Source organism: Pan troglodytes, chromosome 15 (assembly GCF_028858775.2).
Source record: "Pan troglodytes isolate AG18354 chromosome 15, NHGRI_mPanTro3-v2.0_pri, whole genome shotgun sequence".
In the NCBI taxonomy this organism is placed as follows: Eukaryota; Metazoa; Chordata; class Mammalia; order Primates; family Hominidae; genus Pan; species Pan troglodytes.
This window is the reverse complement of record NC_072413.2, coordinates 88,659,436-88,681,541: the sequence shown is the minus strand read 5'-3', so window position 1 is coordinate 88,681,541 and position 22,106 is coordinate 88,659,436. Positions and strand designations below refer to the sequence as shown.

Sequence of the window (22,106 nt, the reverse complement as noted above, 5' to 3'; positions counted from 1 at the left end):
ATATAAAGGAGACAGTCTTCTTTCAGAGTCTTTTGCTTGTTCAGAAGGGACCCTCGTGGATTTCAGATCTTGTGCAAGGTACTGTCATCTTCTCACTCCCTCAGTTTCTAAGAAACGCTTAGGATGGAGGCTTGCCTCTTTCACAGTTTCAGGAGAAGCTGGTTCATCCTGGGCTATGGTTATGCATTATTAGGTTCCTGCCCAAAATATCAAATTCTACCATGGTAAGGCTAAATAAATAACAAGAAGATCACTTTATCTTTTCTTTAGCAAAATAGAGAGAAAAAAATCCCTATTTTTTAAAAGGAACTTTTCCATGTTATTTATCTTTCTCTTTCTAAATTTATACCCATTGCAACAGCCTCTGGGCACGAGGACAGGGAATGAAATACAGTAACAGATTGGCTGAAATCAGATAAGTGCCCGACTCACCCTCTAGCCTGCCAGTGCATCGCCACATTAGGCAGGAACCTTGGGGAAACAGATGAGCCTGTGTGGCTTGAATCTTTTTTTAGTCCATGGTTTGGTGACTCTACAGGGCAGTGGTTACTCAGCCTCACAATCTGGCCTGACAAAGCAGTGTGTGCAGATGCCCCCACCACACGCGGCTCAGCCCCGGGACTCAGTCCAGGCTTAGGATTGGCCTAGGTTGCTCATCACTAAATGGATCGAACCTCTCCCGGTACCTTGATTTCCTGGACCCCCCTTCTCCCCACCACCTAAGTTCCTGTCAGCTGTGTCCACCACAAAGCCTGTCACTGGGGACCATGCCACCCAGCTCACAGTTGAATTCCTTTAAGGTGAATTCGTTCCTCCAGACAAAACATATTATCACCTCTCTAGGTTCAAGGATGACAGTGGTACGCACACATCTACTTCCATCCTATTGGGTATCAATGTTGCCTTTCCCCAGCTCGAAATCTCCTAGGTCCAAAACAAGAGTGAGGAGCTTGAGGTGTCTGGCCCTGTTGACTGGCTGGGTGGTCTCTGCCCCTGGGCTTCCCATTGTTCCGTGAACGTTCTAGGGGGTGGTCATCACCCTGGTGGTTTCCTCTGCAAGCTGTGGCTCTGGGGCCTGTGCCTGCTCCTGGCACAGAATACTAGGACCTTGTTTTCACCCAGATGACTTCTGTCTTGATATCATATGTAGCTCCCACCTCGTGGTGGTCACCTGCCTCCCAAATGACTGGGTAGTGTAGTTGCGGGAACCTTTGCAAGTCAGAACTTCACTCCCCTAGTCACATTGCAAAAGGTGGTGCGGTGCCAAAGGTTGCCTCGGAGAAGCTGGAATAGGAGGGTAGAAGAAAGGCAAATTTATTACTGTATATCCCCCGGAGCCTTTTGAATTTTGTACCATATCTGTGTTTTATCTACTAAAAATCTCAACCAACTGATGAAATATATGAAATGGAAGATGTTTATTTCTTCAACACATGTATGTACTGTCACCTCTTCTGTGCCAGGGGCTCTGATTAAGGCCAGGGATACAGCCAGGAGCAAGGTGTGGCCCCTGCTCACAAGCTGCCCCCAGCCTGGAGCTGCCAGGTGTGACAAGCAGCTGTGGCCCATGTGCTGACGGGGGCGGGCCCAGCACAAGCTCTGCATGCCTTATCTAGGGGTTGGATACTTGGCTTCAGCCTTGCCTGTGCCTACCACTTAGGCAATTGGAGCGAGCATTCACCAACTGTGTTGTCTCAGATCATCCGACTAAAACAGTCGATGTTGTAGGAGAAAGATGAAAGCTCACAGCATCTCAAGGCTGCCTGGCCCATGGTTGGATAGCTCAGTTACTGAAGATAGGGGTTAGGTCCACCCTTTGCTGAGTGTGGGCCCTCTCTCCCTCCCTCTGTCCGAGGCCACATCCTACTCTGGGTGTCTCACTTGTCTTACTTCCTCATTTACTGGGGTTTTTCTGAATCCACTTTTTTTTTCCTCCTCATCTGCCTTTCCATTTTCTCAGGACTTTAATTTAAAAGAGTAACGGGATTTTTTTTTTAATTGAAGTACAATTCACGTAACAAACCTAACCATTTTAAAGTGTAGAATTCAGTGGCATTTAGTACGTTCATACCACTGTGCAACCATCACCTCAAATTGCAAAAGCTTTTCCTCACCCTATAAGAAACCCTATACCCATTAAGCAGCCACTCTCCATTCCTCACTCCCACCAAGTTCCTGTCAACTATTAATCTGCTTTTTTTTTCTATGGATACTGATTTGGGGTATTTCATATAAATATAAATAGCCAATATTTGGGCTTTGGTGTCTGGCTTCTTTCACATAGCATAATGTTTTCAAGGTTATCCACATTATAACATGGATCAATATTTCTTTTTATGGCTGAATAGTATTCCGTTGTACAGATCTACCACAATTTGTTTTTCCATTCATTAGCTGATGGAAATGTGGGTTGTTTCTACCTTTTGGCTACTATGAACAGTGTTGTTGTGAGGATAACTGGATTTTAAACTTCCTATATTACCTTTCTCTGAGCTCCATAAATGTTAGTAATTATCGTTTTTATCATTTGTCTTAGAGATATGTTATATTTCCCTGTCTTCATTTCCTCCACTGTCAGCAGGGCGATCTTCCTGAGACACAGGAATAGACATGCCACCCTTCTATTCAGAAATATTCGACAGACCCGCGCTCCTTCTTTTTTCTCTTTTTGTTTTGTTTTCCTTTCCGCCCATAATGAAATTGACTTCACTGTTGATCTTTTCGCCATATGCAATAGTCCTGCATGCTCCTTGGAGAATCAAATACATGCAAAATATGGAAAAGGAAAGAAAAGTGCCTTAGAATCCAGCTCTCCTGAGATAGTTGACTAATTGACATTTTAGAGGCAATCTTTACATCTGTCTTTATGAATAAATTGTGCATTATGTAAGTTTTGTTGAATGGGACAGTATCTTGCACATTTTATTGTGGATATTCCCTATCTCTCTTCTCTCCTCCACTGGCACCTCACCCATCTCTGCCTCCTCAACCCCAAACTCAGGTCATCAACATAGTGTGTCACAGGCTCTAGAGTCAGAGAGCTTTGGTTTGAGCTCTGGGTCTGCTATGTACCAGTCGTGTGAGCCTAGGCACATCATTAACCTCCTATGCGTCAGTTTCTTTTCCTGTTAAATAGGGGTAATAATTGTGTGCATGTATATCTCAGACAGTTGGGAGATGCATATTCATTAATCCATGTAAAGTACTCAGAACAGAGCCCAGCACTTAGAGCTCGTTAAGAGGCAACTGTATGCTGCTGCAGTTACTACCACTGTATATACAGGAGTTACTAGGCACAGGGGAAGCAACAAAGGATACAAAAAGATCCTTTGCCTTCAAGAAATTTCCATTCTAGTTAGGGAGACCACATAGAAACAAACAAAAAGATAATCAAATTAGAGAATACATAATAGTGCAAAGCATGTTAATTGGCAGGTGAATGGAATAGGCCAATTGCAGCAGAGTTTATAGGTTGGGAGTGCCAGTAAGAGATTTTGAACAATGGATATATGAATTGGCTCTTCAAGGCCTGATAGGCATTAAGTGGTCTAGGAGGAGAGAGACCCTCTTCATCCTTAAGCTTGCGGAGCTGTGAAGGCACTGGACCCAAGGGAACAGGAACCCAGGGCTTGCTCTCATGGAGAAGTGGGAGGAGAGGAGCTTGGAAAGAAAGTGTGGGGCCTGATTGTCAGCACCACAACCTGTTGGCAGACTTTACATGTGCCCCTTGAAGATGCGATCTAGACATATTACCGTGTGGCTCGTGTGTGAGTAAGTCCTCTTTGCCTTAGAAACGTTGCTAGATCTTCTTTTACATGGGTGGAAGCTTTTGTGGACAGAAGAGTTCATAAAACCATCAGTCAATTGTGAGAGAGAGAAGAGGTCTTACCTCCTTCTCACCCTGTCCTTGTGCTTTCCTTCCTTCTCTTGTCCCCAACCAGCATTAACATTTACACATCAGGGCACAGCATGTCTTCCTGCTTCTTGGCTCCTCTCCTTGGCTGACCTGGGCCCACGGGCACCACAGAGGGTGGGGGCGCCTCTGCTGCCACTGCCAGCACATGTTCCTCTCTCTCCTGTCCTTGGCACCCTTGTGCAGTGGGTGTGTTGTGCAGCATTGTGCAGACCCAGCCTTTTAATAACTGTGCTCACAGGGGTAAGTGGGAGCAGAGCCTCTCTTTCTCAAGGAAGCTGGCCTTTCTCTTATGCTTATTCAAGATGGAAGGCTGCTGTCCCATCTCAAGACCGGCCGCCTCTGTGTGCACCACATCATCGTGCCTTTCTTTCCTTATGGACTTTTCAGCCAGATGCTGGCCAAAGAGCATTGTACAAAGGAGACACAGACCAAAGGTTTATCACATCCTCATTCTGACAGGTTTAAATAGAAGCACAATGTTTACCGTATCTCCAGTGCTGTGAGTTTTTGTGTTTTTAAAGACTAATTGTGAGCCCTGCTGAAAGGTTTGTGTAGGAAGGAACACTTCTTTTTTTCCTCTTCATTTTAAACAGCAGCACTAGTTGGCATGACAACCTGCGCTATTAAAAGTAAAGCAGCAAGCACCGCTTCCTCTGTTTTTCAGAATGAACCCAAGCTGCTAAGGAGGTTTGTTTCTTGAATTTGACTATTAATGGCTCCATTTCGACAGGATATTATGGGGTCCTTTTAGAAGGTTGTGTGTGTCCCCCCTCCATAGGCAAGGCAGCTTTAAAGACAGGAATGGTATTTTTATCTTTCCTGTTGAACTCATATTCATGTGTTTGTGGTAAATCTCAACAACACCATAGTTCTGTGGGTAGAACTGTCTGACTAGTGATTGTACCAAAAGGACATTTACACCTCCCTAACCTAAATGCTTATTTAATCAGGGAGCACAGTGAAAAGCATTGCACATCTAACAACGTCTGCTTGCCAGGCCCACCATTTGTTTAAAGTTCAGCATTGCATGCAGTCCCGCTTGTACTGCACAAACCCAGCCTTGAGCTACGTGCCAAGGTTTCTAGAAGGTATCAGTGGGCATGACACAAATGGATCCGTAGACTTCTGAGAAATCAAGGCAGGGTGTTTGGCTAATGCTAGGTGGTCCATAACAACTTGCTGAATGCACCAGTGCTTCAAAGCCAGTGTGCACCCTCATCCTGCCCCCTTTCCTTTGGTTTTAGAGGTCCCTAGATGTGCAAGGAGTGTATCTTCCCCAGGCAGGCCCAAAGGTCAAAGGTCATTGAGTGGAAAATGGGCAGCAGAGTAAGGGATGGGCCTGGCTTGGGGCAGAGCACCCGGACAGTTCCCAGCTCTGGTCCAGCTTTGTGAGTCGGCTCAATAGGAACCATCTTCACCATTTTTTCATGACACCCTGCCCCAAAGAATGTCAGCCTCTGACATGGCCCCTGGGATCTCCATTCTCACCATTATGGAAATGTTCTTTTGAATTAAGCATTGCTTTCTTAACGTGGTCCTCAATGAAAATGCCAACACGTTTGGGAGGAATGGAAGGGGTTTAAACTCTTAGGGTAGCATAGTTCAGAGAAACAAGGAATCTAGGTATATACCTCATGGTTTTGTTTTAGTTCTTTGTTTAAAATTTTTTTTTAATATGCCATGTTAACCTTTTTAAAGTGTAAAATTCCGTTGCATTTAATTACATTCACGATGTTGTGCAACCATCATCACTATCTATTTCCACATTTTTCCATCATCCCAAACAGAAATTCTGTACCCATCAAGCAATAACTTTTCATTCTCTCCTTCCCGATACCCTAGTAACCTCTAATCTAATTTTTGTCTTTATGAATTTGCTTATTTTGGGTACCTCATATAAAAGGAATCAGGCAATACTTGCCCTTTTATGTCTGGCTTGCTTCACTTAGCCTAATGTTTTCAAGATTCAGCCATGTTATAACAATATATCTGATGGCATTAATCAGAACTTCATTCCTTTTCATGACTGAATAATATTCCATTGTATGTATATGTTACATTTTGTTTATCCCTTCATCTGTCAGTGGACACCTGGGTTGTGTCCACCTTTTGGCTATTGTGAATAATGCTGCAGTGAATACTGTCTTTGGACTTTCCTTCCTTCTCCTGTCCCCAGCCAACATCAACACTTGCACATAAGGACACAGCATGTTTTCCGAGTTCCTTTTTTCAGTTCTTTTGGGTTTGCACCTAGGAGTGGAATTGCTTGGTCATATGATAATTCTATGTTTAACTTTTTGAGGAACTGCCAGACTGTTTTTCGCAGTGACTGTACCATTTTACATTCCTACCAGCAATACACAGGTTTCTAATTTCTCCACTTCTTCACCAGCACTTGTTATTTTTAAATTATTATTAATATAGACATTCTGGTAGGTGTGATGTGATATCTCATTGTGGGATTGATTTTCTTTTCCCTGATAACTAATGATGTTGACCATCTTTTTATGTGCTTATTGGCCATTTGTATATCTTCTTTGGTGAAACTACTATTCAAGTCTTTTGCCAATTTTAAAGTCTAAATAATAAACTCTGGTCAGCTATATTTTTAGAGATACCACACCTGCTTTTTTTTTTTTTTTTTTTGTAGAGACGAGACTGTAGAAATCAGCTTGGGCTGGTCTCAGACTCTTGGCCTCAAGTGATCCTCCCGTCTTGGCTTCCTAAAGTGCTAGGATTACAGGCATGAACTACCATGCCCAGCTTCACTTTCTTGAAATGTCTTTTGATGTGCAAAAGTTTTAAATCTTGATTAAGTCCAGTGTATCTATTTTTTATTTTGTTACTTATGCCTTTGGTGTCATAACTAAGAATCCATTGCCAAATCCAAGGTCATGAAGGTTTACTCCTTTGTTTTCCTCTAAGGATTTTAAAGTTTTGCTCTTATATTTGAGCTGTTTGTCCATTTATAGTTTTTTTTGTATATGGTGTGAGGTAGGAGTCCAACTCCATTCTTTTGCATGCGGAAATCCAGTTGTCCTAGCACCATTTGTTGAAAAAACTATTCTTTGCCCTATTCAATGGACTTGGCACCCTTATCAAAAACCAATTGGCCATAAATGTATGAATTTTTTCCTGGAATCTTAATTCTGTTCCTTTGGTCTGTATATGTATCTTTATGTAATACCATACTATTTTAATTTCTGTAGCTTAGTAGTAAGCTTTGAAATCAGAAAGTATGAGTCCTTTAACTTTGTTCTTTTTCCAGTTTGTTTCTGGATCCCTTACAATTCCATATGAGTTTGAGGATTGGCTTTTCCATTACTGCAAAAAAAAAAAAAAAAAAAAAAAGTTGAAATTTTGATAGGGATGCATTGAATTTATAGATCACTTTGGATGACATTGCCGTCTCAACAATGCCTCATAGTTTAATATCAGACCTGTGTGATAATCTCAGTTCTGCTACTTTACATGCTGAATATGAACTTGAACAGATTCCATTACCTCTCTGAACCTGTCCCCTTATATGGAAAACATAGATAATAATAAGATCTACTTTGGAATGTTATTGTGATGATTAAAGAGATAATGTATGTTACTGCAAGAAGTGCATGTTACTATTATTATTGGTGGCATTAATAATCTGCTTTCTAATGTAAAAATCTCCTTTGTATGAAATAATAACTCTGGCAGATGATCCTTGACCCTTATATAGGGAAGTACCCATTGTATAGTAAAAAAAATTCGGCCCTGGAGTCAGGGAGATCTGTGTTCAAATTCTGGCTCTGCCCTTTCCTAGCTGTGAGACTTTGAGAAAGATACTTGGCTACTCTGAGCTCCTACCTCAGAGACTGTTAGGAAGCTCAATAAGATAATGGCTATAATGTAGCTAGCACAGCAATTGATGGGTAATATATATTGTTCGATTCCTCTTTGGTTATTAGAAAGGATTGATCTAAAATGAGTTTCCTTGTAATTTCTACCTATTCTGTCTTTTTGGAGCAGTAGGGCAAGTCCAGCCCCACCTCACTGACAGTCTACCAATTTTTTTTTTTTTGGATGGTCTTATTATCTATTTTGAGCAGGTAATATTTGCACAAGGGAAGTATTACAACAGAGCCAAGGGGAAACATGAAGAAGAAGTTACTTGTGTATTCTTCTAAAGACTGACTATGAATCCACAGGCCACTATGCATATGTGTGTGTTCCCCTTCAATGCAAAAGTAGCATGCCACAGGACATAAAATCTATGTTTTATGCAGCTGGTGATCTATCCTGAAGATTGTACCAGATTCATGTGTCTAGATCTGCCTCTTTTCACAGGTGGCAGAATGTTCCATAGTAAAGATGCCCTGGTAATGGATGGCTCCTTCTCCCTATTGAGTCCACCAAATTTTGAAGACAGTTGTCATATTGTCTTTTTTCCTTCAGCCTAAAGTGCCCCCAGTTCCTTTAGAACAAGGGTCAGCAAATTAAAGGGTCAGATGCTAAATATTTTAGGCTTCAAAGGCTAAGAGACAAAACCAAGAATAGCATGTAGGTATAACAAGAGAGAAAACAAATTTCTGCAAAATTTTAATCAATGAAACTCAAAATATAATGAGTACAACTTTTGTAATATAGATCCATGCATGAGAAGAATGGGGTTGTTTGCGGGGGTAGGGGATAACATTTTGCTTAATTTGGGTTTAAAGTTAATACCCCCTCTCACCAAATTGATGGTGAATGTTCAGCTATAAATGCAATTCTTAACTTTTGGGCTCTGAAAACAAGCAGTAGGTCATAATGGGCCCTCAGGCCATAGCTCAGCGACCCTGCTTCTGTCCTTTCTGCTATGTCATTGTCTCCAGTCTTGGCAACTCCAGTACTCCTCCCTGCCTCCATGTTTGCTGTGGCCCTCCTTAAAGGATCTCCAAAAGAATGGATCCCAATTCTCTGTCCAGCCTTCATTCAAGCATTTACCATGCAACTATTTTGTACATGGTATGTCCCAGGCTGCCGCACTCTCAACTCCTTACTTCCTCCCTTAGTCCTGGCATGGGCTAAGTGGCAGCCATGGTTGAAGGGTTAAAACCCAGTGCCCCAAGCCAGGGAAGAGAGACTGAAAAGACCAAAAGGTGAGAGGCAATTGAGGAGACAGGAGGAATGGAATGCCCATTTTGTGAATTCACTGCATTTTGCAAGGAACAGCTACATTGGCAAAGCAGCAGATGGAGTAGTATTTGAGTAGGACCCCGGAGACCCCTTACTCAATGTGCAAGCTTGGTCTACTTGATTCGTAGAGATGAGAGGAGAGCATGCCAGAAAACTGCATCCAGCATTCAAATTCTATAATAAAGTCTGTGACCTTTGAAAACAACCCACTCTACTCCTCTCACCGTGGCCAGAGGCAATCATATCCTTTAAGTGTTTGCCAAAGCAATAAAACTCTGAGACTTCCCTGCTTGGAGCAGTATTGCTGTTTTAAAACAAAAAGAGAAATGGGAAGAGGTGGGGCATGGATACATTTGCTTTATTTCCAACATAAGGAGAGAAAACTTGAGCAAGTTTTGATGTCTATGTTTTCTCCAAACTCGGGGCAAGGAGGGGGACTTTTATTTGTGGCCGAGAGTACCATAAATATGCCTTTTAGAAGCTTTTCCTGGACCCAGGCTCCTGTAGATAGACCTCTCAAACTCCATTTTAATTTGTACTTTCATTTTTAGTTAATTTAGGAGTGTCGAGCGTGGTGGCTCACACCTGTAATCCCAGCATTTTGGGAGGCCAAGGCAGGCATATCACCCGAGGTCAGGAGGTTGAGACCAGCCCAGTCAACATAGTGAAACCCTGTCTCTACTAAAAATACAAAATTAGCCAGGCGTGGTGGCGCACGCCTGTAATCCCAGCTATTTGGGAGGCTGAGGCAGGAGAATCACTTGAACCCAGGAGGTGGAGGTTGCAGTGAGCCGAGATCACGCCATTGCACTCCAGCCTAGGCAACAAGAGCAAAACTCTATCTAACAACAACAATAAAAAATTTAGGAGTAAGAGCTCTGAACTGAGGATCATGAGATGTTGGCTCTGACTCCAGGTCTGCCACTGTGTGCAGCCCTGGGGAGGTCCTGTCTCCTCTCTGGGTCTTAGTTTCGATATCCGTAAAGTAAGAATGGGATCAGATAATCTCAAAGGCCTCAAATTGCTCTGTGATTCTGTCAGTCTGTGGGTCTAAGGTGATGGCCCAAAATGTCTGAATAGCTTACAGAGGTTTTTATTGCTAAAAGTTAACGAAGTGAAATATTTTGTATATATCATGTTTAAAAACAATCAGTTACACAACTGCAAGGAATTTGATTAACTGACTCGTGAAGTATACACGATGTGGAAGAGAAAGTCTCCCTGAAGAACTGAAGGATCTATGTCATAAGAAGTTTTAGGATATGGCTGACCTGTCTATGAGGTAAATAATGATGACAGTTCACTATGCTATTTGTTGTCTTTTAATAGTGATGAATTTTGGACGTAGACTTCAGGCTAAATTTGAGGGGTATCTGATTATTTTATTTCTGCCCCCTCCCCAATGGGATTTGGATGCAGAATCTTACTCTTGAATTCCAAAAATAGACTTTGGCTTTGCTGTGCTTGTGGTACTGTACAGCTGTCGCTGCCGCGCACCCAGTTTGTGTAATTGGGCTTTGTGTACTAGGGAGGTAATTGCTAAATCCCTTTCTGATGCCAGAAAAGCTTCTCATTCCTGGAGCCCCCTCAGAGATGGCTGATTTATGAAAAGCTGGAAAAAGAGACTGGAAAGGCATAAGCTCTTGCCACCAAAAGGAAACGTTTTCGCAAGTGACATTTTGACTCGCACTTAAATGATTAGGATGCCATTTAGAGTCTAATTATTGTTCTACCAAATATTCATGGTATTAAATGAATGTTATCTGGGATTAGAGAGGTGGCAGTCATGTGATTACAGCGAATGGACCTATCTTTCCTGGTAGAAATAATACCACTGCCAAATCCATCTTCTTTTCTTGTGAGGGAGGTGATTTGGAGATGTCACCTGCTGTTTTGTGTGGGTGACTCAGGGATCTGCAGCCTGGACTGGCCCCACTTCCCTTCCTAGGCCCACACTGCCATCCCTCTGCTGGACTCCACAAGTGGAAAAGGGGCCAGAATCTAGCTCATGCCACTCAAAGACTCCTATTCACACTGCCTTTGCCATCCACTGGCATGCCCACCCTCATTCCCAGGGGTTCTCCTTCTCCCCTTCATCTGCCCTTCAGAACCCTGAAGATCTACTCTTGCTTTGTTTCATAAAAGCCAACCCATTGATAGCCTTCATTGTGGGCCACTCTTTTGAGCATTTCACATGTATTTCTGCATTTAACCCCCATTACAACCCCATGGCTGGGAGTGAGGAGCTTGGATTAAGCCCAGGCAGCCTGGCCCCAGAACCAGTGCCTTTACCATGTGACTGCTCTTTTTGTCCTCACACCCTGCAAGCTGGGCTTGAGTGATCAAAGCACTCTCTTATATGTCCCCCATGCACAGAACACCTGCCATCTTCTGAAAAGTCCATTTTCATCAATGCATCTTTTTCACTGGAACCATTATTAAAATGTGAATGCAGCTGGGTATGGTGGCTCAAGCCTGTAATCCCAGCACTTTGGGAGGCCGAGGCAGGCGGATTGCCTGAGGTCAGGAGTCCAAGACCAGCCTGACCAACATGGTGAAACCCCATCTCTACTAAAAATACAAAAAATTAGCTGGGCCTGGTGGCGGGCACCTGTAATCCCAGCTACTCCGGAGGCTGAGGCAGGAGAATCGCTTGAACCCAGGAGGCGGAGCTTGCACTGAGCTGAGATTGTGCTACTACACTCCAGCCTGGATGACAGAGCAAGACCCTGTCTCAAAATAAATAAATATTAAAAAAATTAAAAATGTGAATGCTTTTATGTTCTCCATCTCCCCACAACATTAAAACTGCAGTTTTTTACTCTGTCCCATACACATACGGTAGGGTTCTTAAAAAGGGATAGGCAAACAGAACTGGGATGAGCAAACAGCCTAAGGGGCGACGGTTGTGGATAGCAAAAGCCCCCAGTGACAACCCACGTTCCTTTTTACCATGGGTGCATTTTTTTGGCAGGGAGTCTCCTTTTGTAGTTGAGGTATGGTTGACCTGAGCTGCTTAGGGGTTTATGTAATCTTCATGTTTACGGAAACATAGGGGAGGACATGTTATATATCCAGACAGCATGCTTGGCATCAGCATTTCAGGAGCATCTGAAGCTGTCTGGGCGCTTTTCCAAAGCCAGCGTGCCGTCACTGTATCTCATAAGATGCCAAGAGCCCACTGGCAGGCAGCGCCATCGGCTGTGATGCCAGAGCTCACACACCTCTGAATTGGGGTGGAGGGCTAGTTTGTAATTGACCCAGATTTCCTAACTCTCTTTAGGACACCCTCATGGCTTGTTAGGGGAGGTGGGTTGTTATCATTATGAGAAAGAGGTCCAAACTAGGAGGGAACTGGGAGAGATGCTGCCTGTAGAGGAAACACAGGACTCATGTAATCTTTGTCAATTGAGAACTTTGCAATGGGCTGGAGACGTGGCACCACTGGCTGCCGTGGCGCTGGTGGATATCGTGGGATCAGTAAAGTTGATTGACACTTCTACTAGCTGGAAAGGTCTCAGTCCTTAGTAGCCTCAAGCAAGGGTCCCCACTAGCAGCAAAAAAAAAATATTGCTGAGTCTCTGAAACAGTTCAAGAAGCATGTAGCCTTTTTAGGGGCCTTTTATTTAGTTGTCCTTTGCTTTCTGCAGCATGAGTGGGCCTGATAAATGAAGTGTGAGTGGCACGATATAATTAAAGTTTCAGAGGCAGTAGTGTTGTGGTGAAGAGCTCAGCCTCTGGAAGCAGACCGCTTCACTCCCAGCTGGCTCCACCACCAACTCCGAGGCCCGCATACCCCCTTAACAACTCTGCATCTCAGTTTCCTCACCTGCAAATGGACGATGATAAAGGGGCCTACCTGCCTTGTACTTTGCAGGGTCCTTAGGGTCACCCGATGAGGCGATGCTTGTAAAGTAATTAAAATAGTGCCTGGCTACAGAGTAAGTGTTACCACACTTGTTAAAGTAATAAAGAATAAGCATACATTCCGGTCCAGTTCTGTAAAGTTGTGCCCTCTTCTCAAGGGTCTCAGATTGAATACTTTTCTAAAATCAGGAAACATTTCACAAAGTTCTGTAAATATTTTGTAAAGATATTTATTTCTGATATAATGCATTGTAAATTTGAGTTTTCATACATTGAATCTGGGTAAAGTGATAGGTATGATACAATTTGTTGTGTTTCCATTCCTAATATAAGAATGTTAAAATTTTTAAAAAGGAATAATAGCTAACTTTTGTTTAGTACTCACTAGCCTGTTTCTGAGGAGCTATTTCCTGTGGCATTGTATGTAGTAACTAATTTAATCTTAGTAACTCTCTGCATTAATTACTGTCATAGTTCCCATTTTACAGTGAGGAATCTAGGCACACAGTGGTTAATTGCTTGCCTGAATTCACACACCCAATCTGTTGTGCACCTTGAAACTGTATTTCTAGCTGCCATTCAGGTTGTGTATTCCCTATTCTGAAGGGTTCTCAGGCAGAAGCTCTACAACTTGTTGGGGGCTGGAAGGTAAGGGTTGTTACAGGAGGAGCCTGAAGCGTTTGATTGGGCGTACCTTCGGGGCCTTGGCTGTAGGTGACGGAACCGGACTTGTTAAGCAGAAAAGGAACTTATCCATCTGCACTGCTAAGCTCACCAGTTCCACCAGAGGCTGAAGAAGAGACTGCAACAGATTCAGGGAGACAAGGGCCCTGCCCCAATTTGGGAGGTCCCAGCTCACTCAGGTTGCTTGGAACGAGGTCCAGAGGCCCCTTCCCTGCCTCCCTACCTGCAGATTCAGAGGCTGGCAGGAGCCTGTGATTGGCTGTCTGCGTGCCACGCGTGTGCCACATTCCTATCGCTTCTCTTCTTGGGAGTGCCTACTCGTCCCCCCTGCCAAAATCAGAAGAGTTTTGAAGTAACAGGCAGCCGGAATGACAAGGGCCCTCTCCTTTGAGGGCTTCAACTAGATGCTCCCCAAGTGATCTCCAGCCACAGGATCCCGTGATTCTACTCCTGATGAGGACTGGGGCTGTTTTTCTTTCCTGTAGCACCTGGAACGCAGCTCTATACCAATTAGACCTCCGGTGAATGTGCTTCACCGAGTTTAATGAGGCTGTTAGCCTTTGGCATGCAAGAAAAGAAGGGTGCATACTTATTTATAGCATCTAGCTTTTTGATTCAGAACAGGCTGTTTCAGCTGCAGAGCTCCTTTTCTTGATCAGGAAAACAGTTGATATTTATCATTCCTCTTAGCAAAAGGAGGACAAAAAAACCATTTAAACATATAAATGTTTAAGTACTTAGTGTTGAAGTACTTACTAAGTATATTGAAGTACTTGGTGGTGTTATTGCAATGTATTGGTTGAGTAGGGCTGTTAGAATAATCCTTATTTTTGATTATCTACCATCTCTCCACATACCGGCTCCCGTGTCTCATTTCAGCCACGGTGATCATTCTCCTCTCCTCCTCCTCCATCGTCCCTCATCCCCATCCCCAAGTCAGTTTCTAGGCATTGCTGGCTTTTCACTGCTTAGCATCCTCCATCACACTTGTCCTCCCCCACTTAGTCCCAGCCCATGCCTCCCAGACCTGGGTTACGTCTCTCCCGCCACCCTGTCTTGCCTACTTGGTCTCAGCATGCTGCTTTCATTTCTGCCTCCCCGCTGTGCTCCTTAAAGGCACAGTGACACCTTCCTCAGTACAGCAAAGCAGCTAAGAGGGCCCTGGGTTCAGGTTCAGATTCCAGGTCTGCTGCTTGGTGTCCGCACTAGTGAGGAGTATATTCAGATGTAATTAACAAAGCCGGCATGCAGTGGCTTAGCCAAAGAGGAATTTATTTGGTTCCCCCTGCAAGAAGCCTGTGAGAGGCTGGTGCAGCAGCTGCAGCGCCTCATGGCATCAGGGCCACGCGCTTTCTCTTTCTGCTCAGTGTTCCTGGCCACCCTACTTCCGGCTTTGAAGGGGCAGGGCTGAGGGCAAAGTGTGTGCTGGCAGAGAATGCCCTGCTTTTAAAGGACTCTCCTGGAGGCCTCGCCCAGCCACTCCTGCCGATGTCCCATGGCGTAGGATGAGGCCCGCAGCCAGCCCTGAGCTGAACACATTGCCTGTGCTCACCTTGCTCAAGGTCTTCGGATGCCCACCCTGTACCATCGCCAAGCACTAGGTGCTTGTTAATGCTTATTACTTTGCTTTTAAATAGAATATGTTTTTGTCAGAACAGCTTTTCACAGTAAACCAACTAGCGTGATATTTACTGTGTGACCTCTGTATATATCATTTAAAATTCTAGAATTCTTTTCTCTCCTCTCCCACCACCTCACTTTACCTTTACCCATTTGTCACCTTCACTGCAGCTCCTTGTCTCCAGGTCCCCAGCTCCTTGCCCTCCTTCCTTGACTGTCCGTGAATCCTGAGCATCCCATCATTTTCCTGTGCTCCTTCACTGGCCACCTAGCAGCACGAGAGAAGGTGGCAACACAGTGGTGCACGCTCCACTGCGTGGTTGCACCCGTCTCTGAGCTGACCTTGCTGTGAGCCTTCTCTCCCCTTTGGTGGAGGGGGATTTTGTTGTTGTTTAAACCTTTTCTATTTTTTGCATTGTTTTTCTTTTTCTTTCTTTTCTTTTCTTTTTCTTTTTTTTTTTTTTTTTTTGAGACAGGGTGGTCTTGCTCTGTTGCCCAGGCTGGAATGCAGTGGTACGACGATCACAGCTCACTGCAGCCTCGGCCTCCTGGGCTCAAGCTATTCTCCCTCCTCAGCCTCCTGAGTAACTGGGACTACAGGTGTGCACTACCATACCCAGCTAATTTTTACTAATTTTTTTGTAGAGACAGGGGTCTCGCTATGTTGCCTTAGCTGGTCTCGAACTCCTGGCCTCAAGTGATCCTCCTGCCTCAGCCTCCCTAGTGCTGAGATTACAGGTGTGAGCCACTGCGCCCAGCAGCCTCTGTTCTTTTTAAAACCTCCTGCCATTATTCTTTTCTTTTCCTCCCAGCACCCACCTCATTCCATCTTTACAGAGAAAACTGGCTGGGCCCGACACCACCTGCCATTCTCTCCTCCTTATCTGGAGGATCTTGCCTCTGTAGGAGAAGGCTTCTCAGCAGGGATACATTTGTTCCGGGGACCTTGCTCTCTCTAGTCTTCTGGGACCTAATTTATCTCCCCAGAGTCTTCACTCTGCATGCTGGTTCTGCTCATGTTAGCGAGAGGCTTGAGTTGCCTCTATGAAAAATTAGCACATAGATAACCTTTCTTCACCCCACACATCCTTCCTTCATACCTCATCTCCATCTTTTCTTTGCTTATTGGTCCCCATGGCCTGTGTTCTCCTCCCATGTCCCCTAAAGCCACACGTGCAGAGCTCGTCACCCTATTGATTGTGGTGGCTTCTTGGCCTCCGTTGCCGCTGGCCCCATTGGCCCCTTCTCGGGTCCCTCTCTGTGTTGTGACACTGCTGCATGCCCTCCCACCCAGATCCCTTCTTCGCCCTCCTTTCCAGATTCCTTTTCTCTCCCTTTCCACGGTCTGGCCCCACTGCCTTCCCTCTGAATACTCTTCTGGACTGATCTGATCTCTTCTAGTAACTTCAGCTCTTTTCTCAAATGTTTGTCTTCTGTTAGATCTTTTTCTTGAGGTCCCAGAATGTCTTTGGTAAATTACCTCATGATGCCTTGAACTCAGTATTTCCCATGCTAAACTCATTCATGACAGCTTCCTTCCCCATTCTCCCTTTCTCCTAAAAAAAACACCTCCCCTTCTCTCCCTCTCTCTCAAACACACACACACACACACACACTCACACACACACACAATCACACTCGTGCATACACAAGGGCCTTCTGTGGCATGGATTCTCCCCCAGGTATGCAAGCCAGAAACTCTGGGCACCTCCTGTGCCTCCCCAGTCCCCACATGCTTCCACAGGTGACCCATCCTTGCTGATTTGACCTCGGACACATTTCTTGATTCTGAAACCCCTGGACCATTCTATCCACTTTGTTCCTGGCCTGCCTCCATCAAGGTCTTCCACCTCACCCCACTCACCCCAGTCCCCCACGATCTTCCTAAAGCTCTAACGTCATCATGTCACTCTGTGCAGGGACCAGAGGCTCCTCGCTGACTGAGAGGGAAGTCCGTTTGTAGATTACTCACCACGGCAGGCAATGCACCAGTACTGAGAAGATAAAGAAGTTGTGGTTTCTGCCTTTGATGGTGTCTCATAGTGGGGCTGGGCTGGGGAAGGCCCAGCTCAGTTTCCGTTCTCCCTGATGCCATTCCTGATTCCTGGGATCACTTCACCACAGTCCTGTTTCTCGCCCTGGGGGCACTCCTGAGTTTGTCTTTGTCTTTGTGTTGTTGGTGTATTTGCCTCTTTTCCTGTGCCAGATACAAAGCTACTCGAGGGCAGGGATTGTCACAGCTCTGGTCAATTGTGGGTTGTCCTGGCCACCGGCATGGTGCATCATCCTGTGTGGGGACTCCGTAGGAGCCGTTTGGTGGCGGATTATGTTTTAAGCATTCAAGGGAAGCAGATTTTATGGGACTTACCTTAGTATGCATAGATACAAACTCACACTTGTGCAGTTGTGGCACCAGTGATTCTCAGATGTCTGCATTTGTTTTTCTTTCCCAACCAGTGCCTAGAAAGAGCCATGAAGTTTGCCTTTGAGGAATTCCACCTGTGGTACCAGTTTGCTCTGTCCCTGATGGCTGCTGGAAAAGTGAGTCCCTTTTGTGATGGGCAGTTTTTTATGCCTTTCCTATTAAGGCCAAAGAGTTGAATGTCATGGAATTGCACGGAATGATAGACTTTGTGGAAGTCTTTTGAGCCACTCTGGGAAACTATCGTGGTCCGTTCTCAGTGAACAATCAGATTTAATTGTTTGGGGAGCCAAGATGGACTTATCACTGAGAAGAAAAATTCTGAAATATTTGTCTTTTTCCAGTCATTGTGACTTCATCAGGTGTCGTGGACATGGCTTAAACTAGAGCTGATGTTTTACACAGACACCTCCACTCATCTGAGAGTTAAGCTGATTCCTGGAGGGGAAACCTGTTGGTTATCTTGAGCAATGTGTTATATTAGGCAGTGCATGATACTGGATGAAAATGTGGGCTGAGGGAGTCCAACGGCAGGATAGAAGCTTGATGCTGCTCTCCCAGCTGAGTGACCCAGGCAAGTTACTGAGTAGCTCAGTTTCCTCGGTAAAATGGAGTAAGAACAGCACCTGCTCCATAGATGTGTTATCAGGAGAATGAGATGCTACACCAGAGGTGTTTAGAGGCATGCTCCTTGCTGTGTATACACTCAACAGAGGTCATAGCTATTGTTTTTCTTGCTAATTTGGGCCATTTAGCGAATGAAGCCTGAGATGGAAGATTATTTGAGCTAAGTGAATTCAGAAATCCAGTATTCTGTGCCTTAAATTAGATATTTACCTTTTATAAGAACAAACTTCCACCATCTTTACGTTTTTCTTAATTTTCCAATAGCTACACAAGTATGGAATGAAATTCAGGTGGCGCCAGAGAAGCATTCCTGCTGGCTTTTAACCCAGTGTACTCCCCAGTCACTCAGAAGCCGCAGGCTCTGGTTTTCATGCACCGCAGGCCCCCGCTTGCTTGGGCTTAAAGTTGGACAAGCCCACGAGGAGGTCACCCTGACCAAAAACCCCTCTGAGAAGGCTGTAGTATTCGGTTCTGTCAAACACTTTGAGTTTCACGGAAATAATCTTCTCTTGCCAAGTCTGCCCGTGCCGTGAAGGTGCTGAAAGAGTGTATCCGCCTGAAGCCGGACGACGCCACCATCCCTCTCCTCGCTGCCAAGCTCTGCATGGGCTCCCTGCACTGGGTGAGTAGGGGCGCCCCCCTCCCCGCTCCTGCAGAGGACTCTGGGCCAAGACTGCCCATTTTTTTCATGTCAAGGCACAGAGAGAAAGCGAGGGTGATTCATCAGCTGTACAAAAACAAGACTGTGTAGAGCCACGGACCCTGGGCCTGGGCCCCTGGCCTCCTCAGGCCTCATCCACTCCCCTAAGGACTGAGGAGTACTCTGGGGTACTCCAGGGGTTTTTTCCTATGGGATTGTGCTTCAGGAATAATGATAATAAGACAGAATTATAATTCATACTCCCATACATCTTGCTTTATTCAAGCAATGTGGGACTGAGAAGAGACACGTCACTGAATTAGCATCCCTGGCTGAACCTGGTTTGTTTTTGCTTTTGTTTTTGTTTTTGAGACAGGGTCTTGCTCTGTCACCCAGGCTGGAGTGCACGATCAGAGCTCACTGCAGCCTCAACCTTTTGGGCTCGAGTCACCCTTTCACCTCAGCCTTCTGAGTAGCTGGGACTACAGGTGTGCTCCACTGCACCCGGCTAATTTTTTAATTTTTTTGTAGAGACAGGGTCTTACTCTGTTGCCTAGGCTGGGAGCCTGGGACTTTCTACAGAGCAAGGAGTCACCCTATATTTCAGCTCATATGTTAAATTCAACTGTCTTCATTTCTATTCCTTCACATACGCGTTTTTCTTCAAATATTCTTGTTCAAATTTGAATTTGGCAATAGCCTGATTTGTAACAATTCTAGTACCTCAGAAAATACATCATTTGAGTAGAAAATAGAAAACTCAGTCTAATTGCCGAGATGGTGGTATAGATAATTGCCACATACGATAGAGTTCTAATTTCTTTTCTTTAACTTCATGTCAACATTAGCAATAAAAAGGATTTGCTCAAAAAAGACCGAAGCATCTTACAAACTCAGGTTGTTCACCCTTATATCCTCTCTCTTTGGTTTTTCCATGTATTCTCACCCAGCAGGAGAAAAGTAAGCCTAGTGAAGAGTGTTCCACTGTAGTTCCATTTTGCTTGGGAAAATGTAGAAAAGATGTTTTGAAAGCACAGGTTCTCACCTGAAACACACAGCTGTGAAAGTATAGTGTGGTCATGTGGGTTTTGACAGTTTGGGGCTGTGAGCAGGCAAGGGGATGGCGCAGGCGGTTCCAGGAGTGGGCAGGCGGAGGAGCAGACACAACCTTTGCATTTGGAACGTGCCAGTTCCCAGCAGTGACTACTGCCCTCCTCCCAGCTCTGGCTTTATTTATTACTGTAACATATACATCTTGAAATGCCTTAAATAGACCTCTTTTTAAAAAAAAAAAAATAGGAGTAACAAATCTTTTCTGTATATTTTTTCTTGCATTTTTATTATTAAAATTTCCAAATACCACAAAACTCAAGAGTATATGAACTCCAGTGTCTTATCACCCAACTTCAATATCATCAACATTTGCCATACTTCAATGGAACAAATCTTACTCTTTTTGCCTCTAATGAATTGTGCACCAGGTCTTATTGTGGGTGTAGTTTACAGGTGCACGTTTTCTCATTGGAATCTGCTGGCACAAGGTACATGTGTTGTGGTTTGTAAAATAAGTGGATGGAGTTTTGAAATTTATAACAGCTCATGGCAAAGAGAATCCAAGCCTAAATGGATTCTTTATATCCTGGGGGGGAAAAAAAGAAAGGCTCAAACATAAAACATTTCAAGAACTTTATTCTTTACAAATATATTCAGTTCAACTTCTGAATACCTAGCACAACTTCATTATAGAACCAGTCAGTAAAAAATAAAGATGAAAAAGATAGACCCCCACCAAATATGAAAGCAACTTTGGAAAAGAAGGCAAATAAGCAGTAAGAAAAACTTTAAGGAGAAAAAACAAGGTAGGAATCCTGCGAACTGTTAGAGAGCTCAAGAAAGAAAACAGAATCACCAGAGTGGGATTGGGAGATTTGAGAGTCATTTTCAAAGTGACTCATCAGAAATCCAATTTTGGCAGCAGACGCTTATGGGAACTCATGTTAGAAATTCTGCAGGTTGTTGTTGTTTTTAACTTGTCTCATTTTTCAGTTGGAAGAGGCTGAAAAGTTTGCCAAAACTGTCGTTGATGTGGGAGAGAAAACGTCAGAGTTCAAGGCCAAAGGCTACTTAGCTCTGGGGCTCACGTACAGTCTGCAGGCCACTGACGGTGAGAGACGTCCCACCCCCACAGCTGCTGAGCTGCAGGGCTGGACTACCTAAGTCTACCCTGCGGGATTCCCACAGTCCCCTTCTGTCTCAGGAGGGTGCAGAAGCTGGGGCATTCTGGTGTGCCATCCGGTGGGGCCCCTGGTGCTGCTGTCCTCTTTGCTTGGTCTGATGGGAGAATGGGAGGGCAGGGAGGAAGGCCCTGTGCCAGGGCTCCCAGGCCTCATTTTTAGGTACATTATGCTGGTGGCACACTGGGCACCTCACTGGGCTTTGAGGGATGATTCATCCACCTAGCCTTGCACCTGCCCCTGTCCCACCACTTGGTCTGGGCTGTCCTGTGTGAAGGGATGCTGGATCTTAGGTACAGGAATGTGGAAGAGTCAGGGCCAGACACTTCCAGGAAGCTTCCCTTGACTGGTCAGGAAATGCCCCTTCTCCATTTGCACATTTTAATTTGTAGATACGTACATGTGCAGTGCAGCAGCTCACAAGACACCTAGGGGTCTTGGGCGCAGTGATTTTGGACGTGCTTAGAGTTCTGATGGATGGGATTCTAGCTAAGAAAAAATCTTGTATACTTAAGTTTTCAGTGATATTTGCAGAAAATTTAACAAACTTTTCCTGAACTGTTACTATTCTTTTATCATGTTGTTGTTAAATATAACACGAATGCAAAACAAAAATCCCAGAAACACATGGTTAATTTAATGAATTTGAATTAGTATAAGGCAAAATATCCTGTAGTCATTACCCTGCTGAGGAGCTAGAACCTTGCCAGCCCCCTGGGGAGCCCTCCGTGTGCCCCTCCCAATCACAAACTCCCTTCTATCCCTTACGAGGAAATACTATCCTGGCTTTTATAATACTTCATTTTTTCATTATGGTTTTGTTGTAATTTATTTTACAAATTACTCCAAATTCTTTTCTCTGCCCTAAAATATCAAAGGTCCTGGGAAAGTTGTGCATATTAATTACTTTTCAATATGGATTACTTGCTAATTTTCCATATA

General features: G+C 44.4%; 1 protein-coding gene across 4 annotated transcripts in view; it reads left to right on the top strand.

Annotated features, from left to right (window-relative positions):
- The window catches only part of TTC7B (tetratricopeptide repeat domain 7B), a 275,124-nt gene that overhangs the window by 139,745 nt on the left and 113,273 nt on the right, over positions 1–22,106 (top strand). For all 4 annotated transcript variants that reach the window (XM_024348858.3, XM_024348856.3, XM_024348857.3 and 1 more), the window contains 3 exons: positions 17,699–17,782; positions 18,808–18,912; positions 20,977–21,094. In XM_024348858.3, the coding sequence (XP_024204626.1) occupies positions 17,699–17,782; positions 18,808–18,912; positions 20,977–21,094 (307 nt within the window). The remainder of the gene's footprint in view (positions 1–17,698; positions 17,783–18,807; positions 18,913–20,976; positions 21,095–22,106) is intronic.